At 44.9% G+C, this 22,968-nt stretch overlaps 1 protein-coding gene across 1 annotated transcript in view; it reads right to left on the bottom strand.

Annotated features, from left to right (window-relative positions):
- The window catches only part of LOC145360544 (transmembrane protein 273-like), a 56,833-nt gene extending 40,463 nt beyond the window's left edge, over positions 1-16,370 (bottom strand). The window contains exon 1 of the mRNA XM_080215815.1: positions 16,252-16,370. Within this exon, the coding sequence (XP_080071941.1) occupies positions 16,252-16,312 (61 nt within the window). The 5' untranslated portion in view covers positions 16,313-16,370. The remainder of the gene's footprint in view (positions 1-16,251) is intronic.
- Positions 16,371-22,968: the final 6,598 nt, after the last annotated feature.

Genomic DNA, 22,968 nt, shown 5'->3' with positions numbered 1-22,968 from the left:
TAGAGAAGGAAAGGAGGGAGCGCAGAGTGTAGTGTTACAGTCATAGCTAGGTCAACTTAATGCGAGGTAGGTCCATTCAAAAGTCTGACAGCAGCAGGAAAGAAGCAGTTCTTGAGTCGGTCGGTACGTGACCTCAGACTTTTGTATCTTTTTCCCAACAGAAGAAGGTGGAAGAGAGAATGTCCGGGGTGCGTGAGGTCCTTGATTATGCCGGCTGCTTTGCCGAGGCAGCGGGAAGTGTAGACAGAGTCAATGGATGGGAGGCTGGTTTGCCTGATGGACTGGGCTATATTCGCAATCTTTTGTAGTTTCTTGTGGTCTTTGTCAGAACAGGAGCCATACCAAGCTGTGATACACCCGAAATGGAAGCTTCCTATGGTGCATTTGTAAAAGTTGGTGAGAGTCGTAGCTAACATGCTGAATTTCCTTAGTGTCCTGAGAAAGTAGAGGCTTTGGCGGGCTTTCTTAACCATAGTGTCGGTGTGCAGGGACCGGGACAGGGTGTTGGTGATCTGGACACCTAGAAACTTGAAGTTCCTGACCATTTCCACTTCATCCCAATTGTCATAGACAGAATACAAAGGGTGTGTTAATGATGGCATTAAGAATTGGGGAAGTGCTAACAGTGGCATAAGGCTCAGATAGCCGGATGTGTTAATAGAAGAACAAAGATCAGTGCTCAGTGAAAGCTAAACTGAGGAACTCGTGACAGATGGTGCAGTGGGGGATGGGGGAGGGGAGGAGGGGCTGTATTGGGACAAACCAGGGAAACAAAAGACAGAAAGGGGTCAAGATGGAGGGAATAATCCACAGACTGAAGTTGAACTCTACGTTGAGTCCAGAGGGTTGTAAGGGGCCTAATTAGAGGTGTTGTTCCTTCAGTTTGCATTGGGCATTGCTGGAGCATTGCAGCAGGCCAAGGACGAACATGTTGCTAAAAGCTTAAAACGGCCTTCCCATAAGAAATAGGAGCAGGAGTAGGCCATCTAGCCCTTCGAGCCTGCCCCGCCATTCAATAAGATCATGGCTGATCTGTTGTGGCTCAGTTCCACTTTCCCGCCCTCTCCCCATAACCCTTAATCCCCTCTCTTATCAAGAACCCATCAACCCGCTTCTTAAAAATATTTAGCGAGGCAGCCTCCACCACTTCAACGGGCAGAGAATTCCAGAGATTCACCACCCTTTGAGTGAAGAAGTTCCTCCTCAACTCCGTTCTAAACCGCCTCCCCTTTATCTTGAGGCTGTGCCCCCTAGTCCTACTGTCTTTTTTGAGCGGGAAGAGTCTCTCCACCTCTATCCTATCCATCCCATTCATCATCTTATACGTCTCAATGAGATCTCCCCTCATTCTTCTAAACTCTAACGAGTACAAGCCCAGTTTATTCAGCCTCTCCTCATAGCTCAATCCCCTCAACTCTGGCATCAGCCTAGTAAACCTCCTCTGCACTCCCTCCAGGGCCAAAATATCCTTGCGCAGGTGCGGCGCCCAAAACTGCACACAGTACTCCAGCTGCGGCCTCACCAATGCCCTATACAGCTGCAGCAAGACCTCCCTACTTTTATATTCAATCCCCCTCACTATGAAGGCCAGCATCCCATTCGCCTTCCTGACCACCTGCTGCACCTGCAAGCTGGGTTTTTGCGACTCATGCACAAGGACCCCGAGGTCCCTCTGCACCGTCGCCTGCTGCAGTTTTTCGCCACGTAAGTAATAGTCCTTCCTACCATTCTTCCTACCAAAGTGGACCACCTCACACTTGCCAACATTAAATTCCATTTGCCATTTCCTGGCCCATTCGCCCAGCCTATCTAGATCCTTCTGCAGACTCTCCACACCCTCCGCACAATTTGCCTTTCCCCCAATCTTGGTGTCATCAGCAAATTTCGACACCCTGCACTCGGTTCCCTCCTCCAGATCATCTATATAAATGGTAAATAGCTGAGGCCCCAGCACCGACCCCTGGGGCACCCCACTAGTCACCAACCGCCAATCCGAATAGCACCCATTGACCCCCACTCTCTGCCTCCTATTTGACAACCAATCCTCTATCCACGCTAACACCCTACCCCCAACTCCATGTCCCCTGACCTTCTGCAATAACCTCTCGTGAGGTACCTTGTCAAACGCCTTCTGAAAATCCAGAAAGACCACATCCACCGGCTCTCCTCTATCCACTGCCCTAGACACATCCTCATAGAACTCCAGTAAATTTGTCAGACATGACTTCCCTTTAATGAAACCGTGCTGCGTCCGCCCTATCAAGCAATTCCCCTCAAGATGCCTCTTTAAGATTCCCATCTTTAAAGGGTTAGTTGGTAACTGTGCAGCTAAATTGACCAAGAACAGTAAAGTCCCTGGCGTAAAGGAGCTAATCGAGGTAATTGAGTAACAAAGTTGTTGGTGAATATAGTCACAGAATCGTAGAATCCTTACAGTGCAGAAGGAGGCCATTCGGCCCATCGAGTCTGTACCAACTACAATCCCACCCAGACCCTATCTCCATAACCCCATGCATTTACCCTAGCTCGTCCCCCTGACACCAAGGGGCAATTTAGCACAGCCAGTCAACCTCACCCAAACTGTGGGAGGAAACCCACACAGACATGGGGAGATCGTGCAAACTCCAGACAGACGGTGACCCAAGCCGGGAATCAAACCTGGGTTTCTGGTCCCTTATGTGATCAGATAATGTACAAACATGTCAAAACCTACAAACTTTGATATATAATGAATATAATATCAAATGAATGCAAAGCGTGGCACGGTGACACAGTAGTTAGCACTGCTCTCTCACAATATCTTGATTAATAAGGGGATCAGGGGTTATGGGGAAAAGGCAGGCGAATGGGGATGAGAGAAAGATCAGCCATGATTAAATGGTGAGGCAGGCTCGATGGGCCAAGTGGCCTAATTCTGCTCCTATGTCTTATGGCCTGCATGGGTTTCCTCCAGGTCCTCCGGTTTCCTCCCACAGTTCAAAGATTATGTGGGTTAGGTGGGTTGGCCATGCTAAATTTCCCCTTAATGTCAGGAGACTAGCTAGGGTAAATGTATGGGGTTATGGGGATAGGGCCTCAATGGGATTGTGCCACTGCCCTCGTGATCTAGAGGCCCAGGCTAATGCTCTGGAGGCATGGGTTCGAATCTCACGATGGCAGCTGGTGGAATTTTAAATCCGCAATTGAAGGTTAATCTCTGTGCCTGCAAAACCACTATCGATTGTTGTAACTCATGTTCACTCATGTCTTTTAGGGAAGAAAATCTGCCGTCCTTATCCGATCTGATCTACCAGATCGACCAGCGTTGTGGTTGGCTTTTAACTGCCCTGTCTAATGTCCCAGGCAGTTGTACCAAACTGCAAGGAATAGACAATAATGGCTTAAGAAGGTGGCACACTGCAACCTGCTTAAAGGCTTCAGGATGGACAATAAATTGCTGCTTGACGGATCCTAAGGAAGCTTAGCTCTCTTCATTTCAGTTAGGCAAAGGCTTCATTTTAAGATATTTCTTCCTATTTAATACTTAGATGCTACACGGTAGGGGGTTAGCTAGCTTGACCACACTTTAAGGTTCAGCAGGCATGCTGCGTTAGCTAGGGAAATTGATTGCACGTACAATGCAAGCACAAACAGGCTTTCTCACAAGCCAGACAAAGTTTTCCATAAATAAAATCTGCAACCAAAAGAGAAAATGCTGGACAACCTCAGCAGGTCTGGCAGTATCTGTAAGGAGAGAAAAGAGCTGATGTTTCAGGTCCAGATGACAGCTTTGACAAAGGGTCATCTGGACTCGAAGCTTCAGCTCCTTTCTCTCCTTACAGATGCTGCCAGACCTGCTGAGATTTTCCAGCATTTTCCCCTTTGGTTTCAGATTCCAGCATCCACAGTAATTTGCTTTTAAACAACATCTGCAAGTTGTTTATTAAAGTTAGAGACAGCATGTGCCAAGCAATTTCAATAACACAGATAACAAATCATTTATATCATAGTTTTAGCCCGACGTAATCAGTTTGGGTCAAGTCTGTTCTAAAGACCTGTTTTGAGTTCTGCTGTGGTCAGTTCAGGATGGACAAAAGCCAGTATTTCTCTCTCTTTCACTGTCCCTCTCCAGTAATTCTCTCTTCTGTTCACTTTCTGTTACCGTTAATTTTAAAGCTTGTTCAATGAAAGAAATTCATCTCAGTCCCAACGCTGTCTTGATCTACTCTGAGGAATGAATGGACCCTACACTGCCCTTGCCTGTGATGCCCGCATTCCACGACCAACTCTCTGGTTTGGCATGCCCCTCTACAAGTGAGAATGGAGAATTTGGCGCTCAGCCAAATCTTCATTCACAGCAGCAGGACTGGAGAATTCCCAGTCGCAAACGAAGTTGGAGAACCCCAGCCATGTCTTCTTTAAAAAGCAATGCAAAGTCTGGTTGGCCTCACTACGTGGAAAATCCCAAAGAAAATTGGTAAGTCATTTCTTTTCTCTTTTTTCTGGAAAACTCCTAACTTCTGTTGATTAATGCCAGTGTGAAATAGTAGACTGAAGAACTAGTAAGCACTTCTTCACGCACAGTTTTATTCAACAGTTGAACTAGATTGCCAAGACAGAGGCAGCTAGTTGCTATCACCATGAGATAATAGGGTTGTTTTTCCGGCACGGTTAGTCAGGTGGGCCAAAGGGACTTTTTCATCTGAATTTATATGATGATAGCAGATTGTATTTTTCAGAGAAGTCTCATTTGCCACCTCAGAGAGTGCTACAAGCACAGAAAATGTACTTCTACCAGCAAGAAAAACAATTTAAATTAATGATGCAAAATCCCAAATCAGAGGTGATGAAATTCCTGGACATCTAGCTGTGGTAAATGTTGGGGTTATTGAATGGAAATCATAGAATCCCTGCAGTGCAGAAAGGGACCATTCAGCCCATCGAGTCTGAACCAGCAACAATCGTACCCACGCCCTATCCCCGTAACCACACACATTTACCTTGCTAATCCCTCTAACCTACACATCCCGGGACAGTAAGAGGCAATTTAGCATAGCCAATTCACCTAACCCCTGCATTTTTGGACTGTGGGAGGAAATCAGGGCACTCGGAGGAAACCCACGCAGACACTGGGAGAACGTGCAAACTCCACACCGACAATGACTCAAGCCAGGAATCGAACCCGGGTCCCTGGCACTGTGAGGTAGCAGTGCTAACCACTGTACCACCACTGGCATCGCAAATGTATATCTAAATACTTCTTAAATGTTATGAGGTCTTTGGCTTCACCACTTCTTTGTAAAATGTATTTATTAGTCGCAAGTAAGGCTTACATTAACACTGCAACAAGGTTACTGTGAAAATCCCTTCATCGCCACAGTCTCCACCTGTTCGGGTACACTGAGGGAGAATTTAGCTTGGCCAATGCATCTAAGCAGCACATCTTTCACAATGTGAGAGGAAACTGGAGCACGTGGAGGAAACCTACCCAGACACGATTTGCAAACTCCACACAGACAGTGACCCAAGCCGGGAATCAAACCCAGGTCCCTGGCACTGTGAAGAAACAGTGCTAACTACTGTGTCCTTGAGTGTCATAATGTGTGAGACTGGAAGAAAGAGATGTGCGAGTATTAGGCATAAAGTTTTGCATTTCTGCACCCACAGAAACAAAAGAAGATAGCAGCAGGAGTAGGCCATTTGGCCCATCGAGCCGGCTCTGCTGAAAGGGTTAATAATCGCACACGTTTAAAAATCACATAAGCCGCTAGCTGAACCTCAGTCATAGGGAAAGTTATGTGTAAATGACAGATCTTGATTAAAGTAGACCCAGATATGAGTCAAAGACCATTTAACTGAACAATGTGCAACTGCAGTGCATGTTTGCCCATTAGAACAAGGACCAACAGAAGGAGAGGTTGGTATAGCATTGGTCAGAGATGTAGTTATCTTTGCTTGATGATATAACATGCACAAGTTGTAATTGGATACTATACCCTTATATATGCAAGATGCAACCTTAATTAGTAACTATGATTGGACAGAAATACTATATTTTTATTGGTACAGCAAATTACTTGTAATTAAAGTTGAAACTATAATTGCTGACGTATTTATGAATTTTTCACTCTGAATGACAATAGTTGGAGTCCTATAACTCTGTGTGGAGTTTGCACAATCTCCCCGTGTCTGCGTGGGTTTCCTCCGGGCGCTCCAGTTTCCTCCCACAGTTTGGGTGACGTTGATTGGCTGTGTTTTCAGAGCTTGCATCTTTCTTTAGACGGACCCTAATTGAAAAGGAAAACCTAAAAGCAAAACTGATACTCTTTGCAAACTAAAATTGGAACTCAAAGGGCAGAATTTTTTAAAAAATCATCTTGAAACCACTTTGTGACTTTGACTGGCTACTTGAGGGGAACAGTACTTTTAAATACAACAAGAAAAATATTGTGATGGCCCTGTAACAGCAATATTCATTTTGATCATGGCTGATCATCAAATTCAATATCCTAATCCCACCTATCCCTCATATCCTTTGAATTCCACACATTTAGCTCCTTCTTGGTAAAGAAATTTCTCCTCACCTCAGTTCTAAAAGATTTCCCCCTTATCCTCAAACTATGAGCCCTAGTTCTGGACTCCCCCACCATAGGGAAAATTCTTTCTGAATCTACCCCATCTAATCCACCCATAGGCAATCTCGACCTTTGTTAGCAATATTGCATGATATGTGTTTTTGGAACCTGTGTTTTCAGAGCTTGGATCTTTATTTAGACGGACCCTAATTGAAAAGAAAACCTAAAAGCAAAACTGATACTCTTCGCAAACTAAAATTGGAACTCAAAGGGCAGAGTTTTACCCGCACATCTGCCCAAGGTTCATACAATCCCACCTGAGGCCAACAGAGACTACTGTTCTCTGAGTCTCGCTTGCCCTCGGAATGTGGGTGGGCACACTGATAAAATTCTGGCTGAAACATCTGGAGAGACTGATTCTGGTTGAAATTGTATTGAAGGACACAGAGATACCCCAGGGTTCAGTGGAAGTTTGATGAGTCATAGAATCAAAGAAACCTTACAGTGTAGAAAGAAACCATTTGGCCCATCAAGTCTGCACTAACCATAATCCCACCCAGGTCCTACCCCTATATCCCTACATATTTACCCACTAATCCCTCTAATCTGTGCATCTCAAGACACTAAGGGACAATTTTAGCATGGCCAATCAACCTAACCCGCACATCTTTGGACTGTGGGAGGAAACCGGAGCACCTGGAGGAAACACACGCAGACACAAGGAGAATGTGCAAACTCCACACAGAAAGTGACCCAAGGCGGGAATCGAACCCAGATCACTGGAGCTGTGAAGCAGCAGTGCTAACCACTGTGCCACCGTGCCTCCTATGGTGCAGGATGAAGCAGGCGGAGAGACGAGATCCAGAAGCTGAGAACATGCAAATAAGCAGTTAATTATAGCTGTTTCAGTTGCGTGAAGATAATGTTGGTGGATCTATACCATCCAGATTGACTGGAGGATGTGCTGCAGACATGTGCCACTTGTGGCGATGCCCGTACTGGTGGAAACCTGGTGGGTTGTGCGCTGCTGTCAGCTGGGGATCAGGCCACATCCTTGCAGAAGAGGAGCTGAAATTCTTTATAAGGAAGACAGAGATCTGAAGGACTTTGTGACTGAGCTTGATGACTCACACGCTGAGTAGATTGCTTAGCCAATTCGTGAGAACTGTCTTAGTTTAACTGCCATTTATTATACAATTGTTAAATTATGTTGAATTGGGGTTTTAAAATATGGCTGTTTCAATGAGACTGCATTTATTGTTTACTTGGCTTGACTCTTGTATAGTAAAAATATTCTGTTTTAAACCATGGAATCTTTTGGTTCCATTCTTTGAGTAAACATTTGGGAATTCAGGCTTCCCCTATTTAAATAAATTGGTCACTAGTCTCTGTCGAGATCACAGCAACATCTACACGACTCTTCCAAAGTACGGGCTTACAGTATATAACTCTTATTCCCTGTGACTATTGTGAGGGGCAAGATTATGAGGGGCATTGGCAGAGTGGGTGGGGAGCAGCTGTTGAAGGGTCAGTTATGAGAGGACACTAAAAGTGAGGGGTTGGAGGCTTAGAGGGGGGGAATTTGAGGAAAAAGCCTTTTTATCCAGAACATGGTGAGGGCCTGCAATGCGCTGCCTGGGAGGGTGGTGGGGGCCGGATGCCTCACAGTACCTGGATGAGTACTTGGCACATCATAACATTCAGGGCTATGGGCCAAGTGCTGGCAAGTGGGATTAGGTGGGTAGGTCAGGGCGTGGGTGTGGACTCGATGGGGCTGAAAGGCCTCTTCTGCACTATAGTATTCTGTGATTCTGTGGCTATTTTTCATCCATCACTTCCAATGTCTTCTTCTCAGAGTGATTTCCACGTTGATCGATGGACCATGACATGAGTTCCACAAGCCTTGAGCTACACTCTTGGTCTGGTCACTCCATTGCAGTGTATTTTTTGGGAGGGGCGTAGTTCCTCCTATATCGACACATCTCATGCAAAACATCATGAAAATTACATTCTGCAAAACCAGAGTCTCCCGAGCTTTTCTGCTAGTTTTGAAAATGTCACAGGACAAACAGGCCCTGATGACAAAACTGGTCACGATCTCAAAATGAGAATGTGCTTTTTTTTATATGCCACATTTGTGTCATCAATAAGACTTAAGTTATCAAATTGCACTGTACATAGGTTTAATGATAACAGGTACGCATTACTGGGATGTCAACAGCACAGTGGCTCAGTGGTTAGCACGGCTGCCTCACAGCGCCAGGGACCTGGGTTCGATTCCCGGCTTGGGTCACTGTCTGTGTGGCATTTGCACGTCCTCCCTGTGTCTGCGTGAGTTCCCTCCCACAGCCCAAAAATGTGCGGGTTAGCTGGATTGGCCATGCTAAATTGCTCCTTAGTGTCAAGGGGGCTAGCTAGGATAAATGGGGATAGGGCCTGGGTGGGATTGTGGTCAATGCAGACTCAATGGGCTGAATGACCCCCTTCTGCACTGTATAATTCTAATTCTATGAAATCTTTAAGTACTGAAGTGTAGCTTTAAGGTAAAACATGTGCAGTTACTGTGTAGGCACATTTGGGAGCCAATGAGTCTAGCATTAACAGTAATCAGAAGCCAAGACGACAGTGTTAATGAACAAGGGTGGCCAGAGGCCTAGGTGTACCAAGGCCTCTGGTCGAAACAGTGCAAGTTAAGGCAAAATAGGGTGGCGACAAGGACTTCAAACTAGTAAACGGGAAGAGGAGGAAGAGGGTATCCAGGGAATTTCAGACCAGTTTAACATTTGTGGTGAGTAAATAGTTGGAATCTGTAATTAAGGATAGGGTAACTGAACACCTCAAAACTTCTCAGTTAATCGGATAGCCAGCATGGATTCATGATAGGCAGGTCATGCCTGACAAAGCCGATTGAATTGTTTGAAGAAGAGGTGGTGGAGAGGGGAATGTCTGTGGATGTTGTCTATATGGACTTCCAGAAGGCCTTTGATAAAGTTCCACATAAGAGATTGATAACTAAGGCAGAAGCCCATGACATTGAGGACACAGTACTGGGAAATTGGTAGAGTGGCAAGTGACAGAAGGTAGGGATAAAGGTTAGGTCTCAAATTGGTGGGATGTGAACAGTGGTTTCCCACAAGGATCCGTGTTGGGGCCTCAATTTTTCATATTATTTATTACCCGCTTTGATAATGGCATAGATTTGCTGATGACACAAAGTTAGGCAGGATTGTGGGCAGTGCAGATCATAATATAAACTTGCAAAGGAGTACTGGTTTCTCAGAAGACTAAAGAAATTCGATGGGTCCGTTACAACTCTCACCAACTATTACAGGTGCACCATAGAAAGCATTCTTTCTGGTTGCACCACAGCTTGGTATGGCTCCTGCTCTGCCCAAGGCCACAAGAAACTACAAAGGGCCGTGAACGAAGCCCAATCCATCATACAAACCAGCCTCCCATCCATTGACTCTGTCTACATTTCCAGCTGCCTCGGAAAAGATGCCGGCATAATTATGTCCAGGGACCCAAGGCACCCTGGATCTACTCTCTTCCACCTTCTTCTGTCGGGAAAAAGATGCAAAAGTCTGAGAATACGTACCAACTGACGCAAGAACAGCTTCTTCCCTGCTGCCATCAGACTTTTGAGCGGATCTACCTCATATATATTTGATCTTTCTCTACACCCTAGCTATGTCTCTAACACTACATTCTGCACTCTTCTTTTTCTTCTGTATGAATGGTATGCATTGTGTATAGCACACAAGAAACAATACTTTTCACTGTATACTAATACATGTGACAATAATAAATCAAATCAAATGCTAGACTGTATCAGATGGATTTCAATCTCAGCAAGTGTGGAGTTATTCATTTTGGAGCGATAAAGGATAGATTCGAATACTTTCTAGATGGTATGAAGTTAAATACAATAAATGTCCAAAGAGATATGGGGGTTCAGGTGCATAGAAAAATGCCACTTACAGATGAAGGAACTGATTAAGATGGCTAATGGAATGTAGGCCTTTATATCTAGAGGATTGGAGGATAAGAACACAGAATTCGCTACACCAAAGTGCGATGGATGCTGGGATAGTGAGTAAGTTTAAGGAGGAGTTAGACAGATTTTTAATTGGTAATGAGTTGAAGGGTTATGGGGAGAAGGCAGGAAAACAGGGATGAGGAGTATATCAGCCATGATTGAATGACAGAACGGACTCGATGGGCTGAATGGCCTAATTCTGCTCCTATATCATATGAATTTATAAATTATGCTACAACCATACAAAACTCTGGTTCGATCTCCACTTGGAGACCCTGTGAGCACACCCTAGGGAAGGATATATTGACCTTGAAGGGACTGCAGTGCGGTTTGACAAGAATGATACCTGGACTTCAGGGGTTTAATTATAAAGAGAGATTATATAAATTAGACCTGTTTTCTCTAGAATTTAGAAAGTTAAGGGGTGATCTTATCAAAGTCTTTGAGATACTAACAGGAAAAGACAGGGTGGATAAAGATAAACTATTTCCACTGGTTGGAGATTCTAGAACTAGGAGATATCATCTAAAAATTAGGGCCAGATCATTCAGGAGAGATGTTAGGAAGCATTTCTACACACTTCGGGTTGGAAAGGTTCAAAACCAGCAGCTCATATAAGATCAGTCACTAATTTTAAATCTGAAATAGATAAATTTTGTTAGGCAAAGGTCTTAAAAGATATGGGCCAAAGGTGGGTACATGGAATTAGGTGATCTCACTGAATGGCAGAACAGGCTTGATGGGCTGAATGGCCTACTCCTGTTCCTATGTTAATTTGTTGCTGGGAAGGCAGAAGCACTACTTCCATTGGCCAAGAAGTGTAAATATTCAGTGCAAGTTAAGGTTAGGCAAGGAAGCCAGAAGCACTCCTCCCATTGATTAAGAATTGTAAGTACTTGGCTAAAAGTTGTTAGTTGTGCCCTTTCCAGATGACAGAAAGGAAACTATATATATGCTTGATTTTTTTTAATGGCTGGACTGATAAAGTGGTCACCCCTAGCTGCACGTTGATAATTCTGGGTATTTCTGTTTGAAAAAAGGCTAAGACATCATCCCCCAGAATGTAACACCCCTTGCATTGTATAAACAGTCCAGATGTACCAACACAACAGAACAGCACCAGCCAGCTCTGGTCAAAGGCAGAGCCAGTTTAGACCCCTCATCTCCAGCGTGACGATAATGGTTCTCTTGTGGCCCAAGCCACAATATGCTTTAACAAGGGGCCTCGTTAGATGAATAACTCGACTCAAAACCATCCTGCCACAGGACTGAAAATGGAACTTATTCCTCAGTAGGGATTTTCTTACTCTGGGGTTTAGTAGAGTGCAAATCAAACATTTGCAAGCCTTTGAGGATACTCTACTTGGGGCGGCACAGTGGTTAGCGCTGCTGCCTCACAGTGCCAAGTTTGATTCCCGGCTTGGGTCACTGCCTGTGTGGACCCTGAACGTTCTCTGTCCCTGAGTGGTTTTACTCCAGGTCTTCCGTTTTCCTCCCACAGTGCTGGTTAGATGCATTGGCCGTGCTAAATTCTCCCTCAGTGTACCCGAACAGGCGCCGGAGTGTGGGGATTTTCACAATAACTTCTTTGGAGTGTTAATGTGAGTCTAATCCATAGAATCATGGAATCCCTACAGTGCAGAGGGAGGCTATTTGGCCCATCGAGTCTGCACATACAACAATCCCACCCAGACCCTATACCCGTAACCCCACATTATTAACCCTACTAAATACCCTGATACCTGGGTCAGTTTAGCACGGCCAACCAACCTAACCAGTTTTGGAATGTGGGAGGAAGCCGGAGCACCCCTGGAAGAAACCCACGCAGACACGGGGAGAACGTGCAGACACCACACAGATACTCACCCAAACCAGGAATCAAACCGAGGTCCGTGGAGTTGTGAGGCAGCAGTGCTAACTGCTGTGCCACCATGTCGCCCAAACTTATGACTAATAAATAAAAAAGACAACTTCACCTGGACCTTTTTTAACTATTTATTCTTTCGTGGGGTGTGGGTGTTGCTGGCACAAGGAACATGTTGAAAGGTTTTAAATAAATGCTTATTAATGGGTTTCAAAAGGTTTCTAAAAGGTTAAATGTGCCCCAATCTAACTAAAATTAGCTTTATATAATTTTTCCTTTTGCTCAATTGCCATTTTCAATCGTTTAAAATCATGTTACTCATAGCTAGTGGGTTAAAAATGAATCAAAAAGCTTATTTAAAATGTTCCATGTCTTACAACTTGCACATACTGCCAGCTATTTGGCTGTGACAGCTAGATCAGCCAGACAGATTAGAGGGCAGTTCAAGGTGATGTACAATGAGAGGCAGCAGCGACTCACTGAGAGGAGATAAGAGAGGCTGCAATATTAACAAGCTCTCAGGCAATGGGGCAAAGCAAGGAGACTCTGATGGTGTATACATGCCTGCTGGCTGTCAAATTTCAACAGCTCAGATACTGGCATTGGGTACAGTTCAGAGGTTAGTGGAGGGATGCAATCAGCGAACATGGGCTTCAGACAAGTGATGGGGCAAGGATAATTCAAGTGCCAGCTCACCAGAGGATGAAGACTTACGTGGTCCAAAGGTGTGCGGGTTAGGTAGACTGGCCATGCTAAATTGCCCCTTAGTGTCCAAAGATGGGCAGGTTAGGTGGATTGGCCATGGTAAATTGTCCCTTAGTGTCTAAAGATGTGCATGTTAGCGGGATTGGCCATGGTAAATTGCCCCTTAGTGTCCAAGAATGTGCAAGTTAGGTGGGTCGTTCATGCTAAATTGCTTCTTTGTGTCCAAAGATGTGTAGATTAGGGGGATTAGCCATGCTAAATTACACCTTAGTGTCCAAAGATGTACAGGTTAGGTGGATTGGCCATGCTAAATTCCCCTTAAGTGTTCAAAGATGCGCAGGTTAGGTGGATTGGCCATAATAAATTTTCCTTGGTGCCCAAAGACGTGCAGATTGGGTGGATTGGCCATGCTACATTGCCCGTTAAGTGTCCAAAGGTGTGGAAGTTAGGGGGATTAGTGGGGTAAGTATGCTAGGGTGATGGGATTAGGGTCTGGGTAAGATGCTCTTTGGGGAGTCAGTGCAAACTCGATGGGCCGAATGGCTTCCTTCTGTCAGGATTCCATGATTCTACAAGCCCAGGCTGTAGAGCACTTTGATGGAGCCATGCTAAAAAGAGACCTGATGGTTCACAGAAAATATAAATTCCTATGTGTGGGGAACCTGCCAAACATCCTGTGGTTAATGTCAAGAAGCTTGGAGGAGTCCACCACCAACAGGGCAGAGGGCTATGCACAGAACTTAGAGCTACCAGCACACTCATGTGTTCTGCTGACTTCAAGGATCTGTGAATAATTACCCCAAGATCTATTTGTTACTCCCAGTGTCTTGCCGTTCATTAAATATTCCCTTACCTTGTTTCTTCTTTCAAAGTGCATTGCCTCGCACTTATTTGGGCTATATACTATCTGCCACTGCTCTGTCTGGCTGACCATCTATATCCCCGGTAACCCATGACCATCTTTTTCACTATTAACTACCCTCTCAATCTTGGTGTCGTCTGCAAACTTGCTTAAAATTCTGCCACGTTTTCATTGTCTATTAACAAAAGTTAACAGAAAGCCAATGTTCAACAGTTCCATTTCTTTTCTTTTAGTTGCCCAAACCCCTTGACTAAGCGCCCAAGAGCCTTGAACAAGAGCCCTTGACCAAAAGCCGTGGCGGCACAGTTGTTAGCAATGTTGCCTCACAGCACCAGTGACCTGGGTTTGATTCCTGGCTTACGTTACTGTCTGTGCAGAGTATGCACATTGTCGGCATAGGTTTCCTCTGTGGGCTCTGATTTCCTCCCACAGTCCAAAAGACGTGCTGGTTAGACGTGCTGAATTCTCCCTCAGTGAACCCGGGCAGGACAGTGGCGACTAGGGGATTTTCACAGTAATTTCATTGCAGTGTTAATGTAAGCCTACTAATGACACTAATAAATAAGCTTTGAAAAAGAACAAAGTTCTGAGTTTTAAGTTCCGTTGAGGTGCTTTCCTAATTCTGCATTGAATAAAACTTTACCAGCCATCAATCAACCTCAGTGCAAGCCTCAAACCAGAATCGTGTTCAAAAATCAATTGAGGATAGTTCGACACTGAACCTATCAAGAAATTGACAGATCTTCTGGAAGTTAGAAAAAAAGTAAATGACGAGGTTTTAAAAAAAAAGTCAACAACAGAGTCAGACAACAGAAAATCTGCTGGATTCATAAGAACATGAGAACTAGGAGCAGGAATTGGCCATCTGGCCCCTCGAGCCTGCCCCGCCATTCAATAAAATCATGGCTGATCTTTTTGTGGACTCAGCTCCACTAACCTGCTCACCATAACCCTTAATTCCTTTCAAAAATTTATCTATCCTTGCTTTAAAAACATTCAATGAGGTAGCCTCAACTGCTTCACTAGGCAGGGAAGTCCACAGGGAAGTTCCTCCTCAACTCAGTCCTAAATCTGCTTCCCCTTATTTTGAGGCCATGTCCCCTAGTTCTAGTTTCACCCACCAGTGGAACCAAATGCCCTATTTCTATCTTATCTATTCCCTTATATGTTTCCGTAAGATCTCCCCTCATTCTTCTGAATTCCAATGAGTGTAGCCCCAGTCCACTCAATCTCTCCTCATAAGCCAACCCTCTCAACTTCAGGACCAACCTAGTCAATCTCCTCTGCACCCCCTCCAGTGCCAGTATATCCTTTCTCAAGACACCAAAACTGTACACAGTACTCCAGGCGCGGCCTCACCAGCACCTTATACAGCTGCAACATAACCTCGCTGTTTTTAAACTCCATCCCTCTAGCAATGAAGGAATTTTCCATTTGCCTTCTCAATTACCTGCTGCACCTGCAAACCAACTCCTTGAGATTCCTGCACAAGGACACCCAAGTCCCTCTGCACAGCAGCATGCTGCAATTTTTTACCATTTAAATATAGTCCATTTTGCTGTTATTTCGATCAAGATGGATGACCTCACATTCACCAACATTGTATTCCATCTGCCAGACCCTTGCCTGCTCACTGAGGCTATCTATATCCCTTTGCAGACTTTAAGCATCCTCTGCACACTTTGCTGTTCCACTTATCTTAGCGTCATTAATTTTGACACACTACACTTGGTCCCTAGCTCCAAATCATCTATGTAAACCGTAAACAATTGTGGTCCCAACACTGATCCCTGAGGCCACCACTAGTCACTGATCGCCAACCAGAAAAATACCCATTTACCCCCAATTCTTTGCTTTCTGTTAGTTAACCAATCCACTATCCATGCTAATACATTACCCGTGATACCGTGCACCTTTATCTTATGTAGCAGTCTTTGGTGTGGCACCTTATCAAATGCCTTCTGGAAATTCAGATACACGACATCCAAAGATTCCCCATTGTCCACTGCACATGTAATGTTCTCAAAACAATTTGGAACAACTCTTTATCAATTGTTGATTTATTTTATGCTAGTCTTTTCAATGCGCCAAACATAGAATATCTGAAATAAATGCAATGATGCTTATACAAGGCTGAACTGGTGAACTATAACCTTGTGATATACCTGGAGTAGGTTCTCAATAACCAAAAGCATTTTCTTTGCTTAAAAGCAACACTTTTACTTACCAAATGAGAGAATGAAGGCGAGCGATACCTTCAACCAGCCGTGAGATTGAAACATTTTCATCTGTCAGATTGAAACAACTTTATCCCTTCAACGTTTTCTTGTAACTTGTAAGTCGTGTAAAAATGCATAAGGAAATGGTAACCACATCCTGTGCATGGTGTGCAACACTAAATACTTCCTTTTTCTTGTCAGACAAAATCATTTCTTTCATCATCAGGTAAAATTTGCAAGTTCTGCCCACTGGGAGCACTTTATATAGCAATTTACCCAACCATAATAACTTACAGCCAGTCCACTTGTCACTCTTTTGCACCCTAACTATGACTGCAACACTATATCTTGCACCCTCTCCATTCCTTTTCCCCTCTGCACCCTATGAATGGTATGCGTTGTCTGTATTGCGCAAGAAACAAAATATTTCACTGTATCCCATGTGATGATAATAAATCAAATATTAAGCTGACCTTTCTCGACACCTTCTCTATAACTACAGCACTATATTCTGCACCTTCTCCTTCCCTTCTCCCCTACGTAATCTATGTACGGTATGCTTTGTCTGTAGAACACGCAAGAAAAAATACTCTTCACTGTATCTCATGTGACAATAATAACTCAAATCAAGTATTAAGATGATCTTTCTTTTCACCTTAGCTATGAATGTGACCCTATATTCTGCACACCCCTTTCCCCTATGTACTCTATGTATGGTATGTTTTGTCTATACGCACACAAAAAACAGTATTTTTCACTATATCTCTATATGTGACAATAATGAATCAAATCAAACATTAAGCTGATCTTTCTCCACACCCTAACTATGACAGCAACACCATATTCTGCACAGCCCTTTCCTTCTCCCCTATGTACTCTATGAATGGTATGTTTTGTCGCTATGCAAACAAGAAACAATATTTTTCACTATATCTCTGTATGTGACAATAATGAATCAAATCAAATATTATGCTGATCTTTACATAAGAACATAAGAAATAGGAGCAGGAGTAGGCCATCTAGCCCTTCGAGTCTGCCCCGTCATTCAATAAGATCATGGCTGATCTGAAGTGGATCAGTTCCACCTTCCCGCTTTCTCACCATAACCCTTAATTCCCTTGTCTATCAGAAACCTATCTACCCGTGACTTAAATGTATTCTTAAATATTTCTCTACACCCTAGCTATGACTGCAACACTATATTCTGCACAGCCCTTTCCTTCTCCCCTAAGTACTCTATGAACGGTATGTTTTGCCCGTATGACGTGCACGAAACAATACTTTTCACAGTATCCTATGTGACAGTAGTAAATCAAATCAAATATTAAGCTGATCTTTCTCTACGCCCTATCTGTAACTGTAACACTATATTCTGCACCCTCTCCTTTCCTTCTCCCCTATGTATTCTACGAATGATATTGTTTGCCAGTATAGAGCACAAAAAAAACTTATCACTATATCCCATGTTGACAACAATAAATCAAATCAAATCAAATCATCCACCCCAATTAGTTTCCAATTTGTCCACTTTGGGTTATTACAAATATAGGAGCTGAATTCCACTTGTCAAAATTTGTGTGTCAGTAATAGCAAATTCCTCTCATCTAACCTCCCCAGCATGCAAAATCGGTCCACTTTGCAGAGTTGTAATCAAGGAAATGAGTTCACAGCCAAGGAATGAGTTGCTAGGAGTGATGCTCAAAATCTTGGTCAACTAAACTATTTTAAAGGAGGGTGATGAAAGGTGAAACAATGGGGTGGTGTCAATGTTCACAGATTAAAAGCTTGCAAAGCAAAGGCTCAAAATACTGAAAAACTGCTAACACTTTTATAAGATCTGGTGGCGACTCAATATGGCAGCAACTTCATTGCAGTGTTAACGTAAGCCTATTTGTGACACCAATAAATAAACTACAAAACTTCAGAAGGGGTTTGTTAAACTATGATAACTATTTACACTCTGAGGATCTCAGAGGAACATTGCACAGGTCTGCTCTCTTCTCCTCCCTGGCTCCAACTGATGTCATAGAATCCCAGAATCCCTAACATTCAGAAGGAGACCATTCAGCCCATCGAGTCTGCACCAGCTCTTAACCAGGCCCACACAACCGCCTGGCCCACCTGCCTGCCAGATCTCCGTAATCTCTAATCCACCTCACCCATAAATATATAAAAAGGAAGAGGCTGGCTAGGGTGAACGTTGGTCCTTTAGAGGATGAGAAAGGGGACCTAGTGGTAGGGGATGGGGATATGGCTAAGGTCTTGAATAACTTTTTTGTTTCTGTCTTCACGGAGGAGGACGTGAATAATTTGCCGGGTGTTAGCGATGGAAAGGTGGTAGGACTGGAGGGTCTTAATGACATTACTGTTACTAGAGAGGTGGTGCGCGACAGACTGGAGGGGCTGATTGTGGACAAGTCCCCAGGACCGGATGGAATGCATCCGAGGGTTCTGAAAGAAATGGCGGAGGTGATAGTGGATGCCTTGGTGGTTATTTTCCAGACGTCGCTGGATTCCGGGGAAGTGCCGGAGGATTGGAAAACGGCTAATGTTACGCCGTTGTTTAAGAAGGGTGCCAGGCAAAAGGCGGGGAATTACAGGCCGGTTAGTTTAACGTCTGTGGTAGGTAAAATGTTAGAATCCGTCATTAAGGAGGAAATTGCGAGGCATCTTGAAGGGAATTGCTTGATAGGGCAGACGCAACACGGTTTCATTAAAGGGAAGTCGTGTCTGACAAATTTACTGGAGTTCTATGAGGATGTGTCTAGGGCGGTGGATAGAGGAGAGCCGGTGGATGTGGTCTTTCTGGATTTTCAGAAGGCGTTTGATAAGGTACCTCACAAGAGGTTACTGCAGAAGGTCAGAGGACATGGAGTTGGGGGTAGGGTGTTAGCGTGGATAGAGGATTGGTTGTCAAATAGGAGGCAGAGAGTGGGGGTCAATGGGTGCTATTCGGATTGGCGGTTGGTGACTAGTGGGGTGCCCCAGGGGTCGGTGCTGGGGCCTCAGCTATTTACCATTTATATAGATGATCTGGAGGAGGGAACCGAGTGTAGGGTGTCGAAATTTGCTGATGACACCAAGATTGGGGGAAAGGCAAATTGTGCGGAGGGTGTGGAGAGTCTGCAGAAGGATCTAGATAGGCTGGGCGAATGGGCCAGGAAATGGCAAATGGAATTTAATGTTGGCAAGTGTGAGGTGGTCCACTTTGGTAGGAAGAATGGTAGGAAGGACTATTACTTACGTGGCGAAAAACTGCAGCAGGCGACGGTGCAGAGGGACCTCGGGGTCCTTGTGCATGAGTCGCAAAAACCCAGCCTGCAAGTGCAGCAGGTGGTCAGGAAGGCGAATGGGATGCTGGCCTTCATAGCGAGGGGGATTGAATATAAAAGTAGGGAGGTCTTGCTGCAGCTGTATAGGGCATTGGTGAGGCCGCAGCTGGAGTACTGTGTGCAGTTTTGGGCGCCGCACCTGCGCAAGGATATTTTGGCCCTGGAGGGAGTGCAGAGGAGGTTTACTAGGCTGATACCGGAGTTGAGGGGGTTGAGCTATGAGGAGAGGCTGAATAAACTAGGCTTGTACTCGTTAGAGTTTAGAAGAATGAGGGGAGATCTCATTGAGACGTATAAGATGATGAATGGGATGGATAGGATAGAGGTGGAAAGACTCTTCCCGCTCAAAAAAGACAGTAGGACTAGGGGGCACAGCCTCAAGATAAAGGGGGGGCGGTTCAGAACGGAGTTGAGGAGGAACTTCTTCACTCAAAGGGTGGTGAATCTCTGGAATTCTCTGCCCGTTGAAGTGGTGGAGGCTGCCTCGCTAAATATTTTTAAGAAGCGGGTTGATGGGTTTTTGATAAGAGAGGGGATTAAGGGTTATGGGGAGAGGGCGGGAAAGTGGAACTGAGCCACGACAGATCAGCCATGATCTTATTGAATGGCGGGGCAGGCTCGAAGGGCCAGATGGCCTACTCCTGCTCCTATTTCTTATGTTCTTATGTTCTTATGTTCTTTGGGCAGTAAGAAGCAATTTAGCATGGCCAATCCACCTAACCTATACATTTTTGGACGCTAAGCAGTAATTTAGCATGGCCAATCCACATCACCTATACATTTTTGGACGCTAAGCGGCAATTTAGCATGGCCAATCCATCTAGCCTGCACATACTTGGACACCAAGGGGAAATTTAGCATGGCTAATCTACCTAACCTACACGTCTTTGCAGTATGGGAGCAAACCGGAGCATCCGGAAGAAACCCACATCTGAAACCCATGAGGAGAACATGCAGACACCCCACAGACAGTCACCCAAGGCTGGAATCAAACCTGGGTCCCTGGTGCTGTGAGGCAGCAGTGCTAACCACTGTGCCAGCATGCCACACTCCCAGTCACAGGACACTTGCTTTCTGGCTCCCATCCCATAGAGTCTGGCTCGATGATGTAATCCCTAAATGATTGTCCCTTAAAGGGGCCACGTTACCACAAATGATTGTCCCTTAAAGGGGCCATATACCCACAATTTTGCACCTTCCATTTTGATTCCTGGCCCTCCCAGAGGAACATGCCCGAATCATAGCAGGCCTGACATTTAAAAAAATCTCCTATCTCTCCACAGATGCTGCCAGAATTGGTGAGTGTTCTCAGCATTTTCTCCTTATTTTAGAAGTTTCCAGATTTTTTTGCTTTCAGTTCACACCTGGCAAGTTTAGCATCTGTTTGAAATCCAATTCTCGCTGCCATCCAACTTGTTATTAAAATGCAGCAAAAAACATAAGTCGAAGTCTAAAAGGTGCAAGCTCACTGATAGTTGCCTTCCTTTGGGGTGAGCAGTTGTGATGTCCTGGGAAAGGAAATGCAAGGTGTGGAGAGGTGCAACAATCCACGGGTATGGACATGTCAAATCCCAGCAAGTACGTTACCCAGCAACTTACATTCCTTTAAAACAGACTGCACATTTTTTTTTCTCAATACACTGGCTCTTTCTGCTACAGAATCACTACAGTGCAAAAGGAGGCCATTTGGCCCATCAAGCCTGCACCAACAACAACCCCACCTTGGCCCCATACCCATAACTCCACGTATTTACTCTGCTAATTCCCCCAACACTAAGGGGCAATTTAGCATGGCCAATCCGCCTAACCCACACATCATAGAGCCATAGAACCCTACAGTACAGAAAGAGGCCCTTCAGCCCATCGAGTCTGCACCGAACACAATCCCACCCAGGCCCTACCCCCATATCCCTACATATTATACTCACTAATCCCTCTAACCTACACATCCCTGGATACTAAGGGGCAATTTCTTAGCATGGCCAATTAACCTAACCCACACATCTTTGGACTGTGGGAGGAAACCGGAGCACCCGGAGGAAACCCACGCAGACACGAGGAGAATGTGCAAACTCCACACAGACAGTGACCCGAGCCAGGAATCGAACCCAGGACCCTGGAGCTGTGAGGCAGCAGTGCTAACCACTGTGCTACCATGCCCCCCCCCGCCCCACCCCCCGAACGCCTAAAAGTAGGAAGGAAGCTCATTCAATTGTAACGTCCACAAGAGAAAGTGAGAAATAAGTTTGAGTTTATTTATTAGTGTCACAAGTAAATTAACACTGCAATGAAGTGACTGTGAAAACCCCCTAGTCGCCACACTCCGGTGCCTGTTTGGGTACACTGAGGGAGAATTTAGCATGACCAATGCATCTAACCAGCACATCTTTCGGACTGTGGGAGGAAACCAGAGCACTCGGCAGTTGGGGTTGGGTTTCAGATTGTTTCTCTTCTTCAGTAAATTCTGTACTGAATACAGACTATGTTTCGAATTATGAATGCAACATGCCTGAACAGGGCGTGTAGCTGTGTGACTGGAGGGAAAACCAAATGCTGTTGAACTGGGATCATCCTCCTGATGTAAATATAATTTTCCATGACTTAACTCCCACCGATACCCAAATCCACAAACTCACTCCCGTTCAAACTACCTCATCCCCCTAACATCTCTACAATCGTTCTTTAAATGTCATTTTGCAACAGGGGTAGGAAGCTTGAAAACCCGCTCACATCAATGGCACAGAGAGTGACTTCGCCCACGAACATGAGTGTCCTGTTTGGGTAAATACAAAAATAAAGGTGTCACTGCCCCTTTGATAATGTGGAGATGCCATCGTTGGATTAGGGTGGGCACAGTCAGAAATCCCACAAGACCTGTTAAAGTCCAACAGTAACTTCATTGCAGTGTTAATGTAAGCCAATTTGTGTCACTTCATTTGGAATCACAAGCTTTTGGAGCATTGTTCCTTCATCAGGTGAGTTACAAGCGTTGTCTCACCTGTTGAAGGGGCAGCGCTCCCCGAAAGCTCATGATTCCAAATCAACCTGTTAGACTTTAACCTGGTGTCATGAGACTTCTTACTTGGCCCCTTTGATGGGCTGAGAGTTCCCCAGTTCTCCCCCAGTGAAGTCCTCAATCTCCGCTCTTTTACCAGGGCTAGGACACCCTGAAAAGATGATACCCCCCCCCCACCCCCTCCACCCAGGCTTTGCAAGGGAATGTTCCTAGTTGACTGGTGAGCGATATATGTGACAGGCTTTGAAGACCAGCCCTGAGAATGGGCTGGACAAACTTTCCAGCTCCAGCGCCAAGCATGGACAACACTTTTATCACCATAGCAACACCAAGTGCCAAGAATGTGTCGGCCATTTGATGGAGAAGTATATTGGATG

Source organism: Carcharhinus amblyrhynchos, chromosome 31 (assembly GCF_965287045.1).
Source record: "Carcharhinus amblyrhynchos chromosome 31, sCarAmb.v2.hapA, whole genome shotgun sequence".
Lineage (NCBI taxonomy): Eukaryota > Metazoa > Chordata > Chondrichthyes > Carcharhiniformes > Carcharhinidae > Carcharhinus > Carcharhinus amblyrhynchos.
This window is presented reverse-complemented; position numbering and strand designations above follow the sequence as displayed.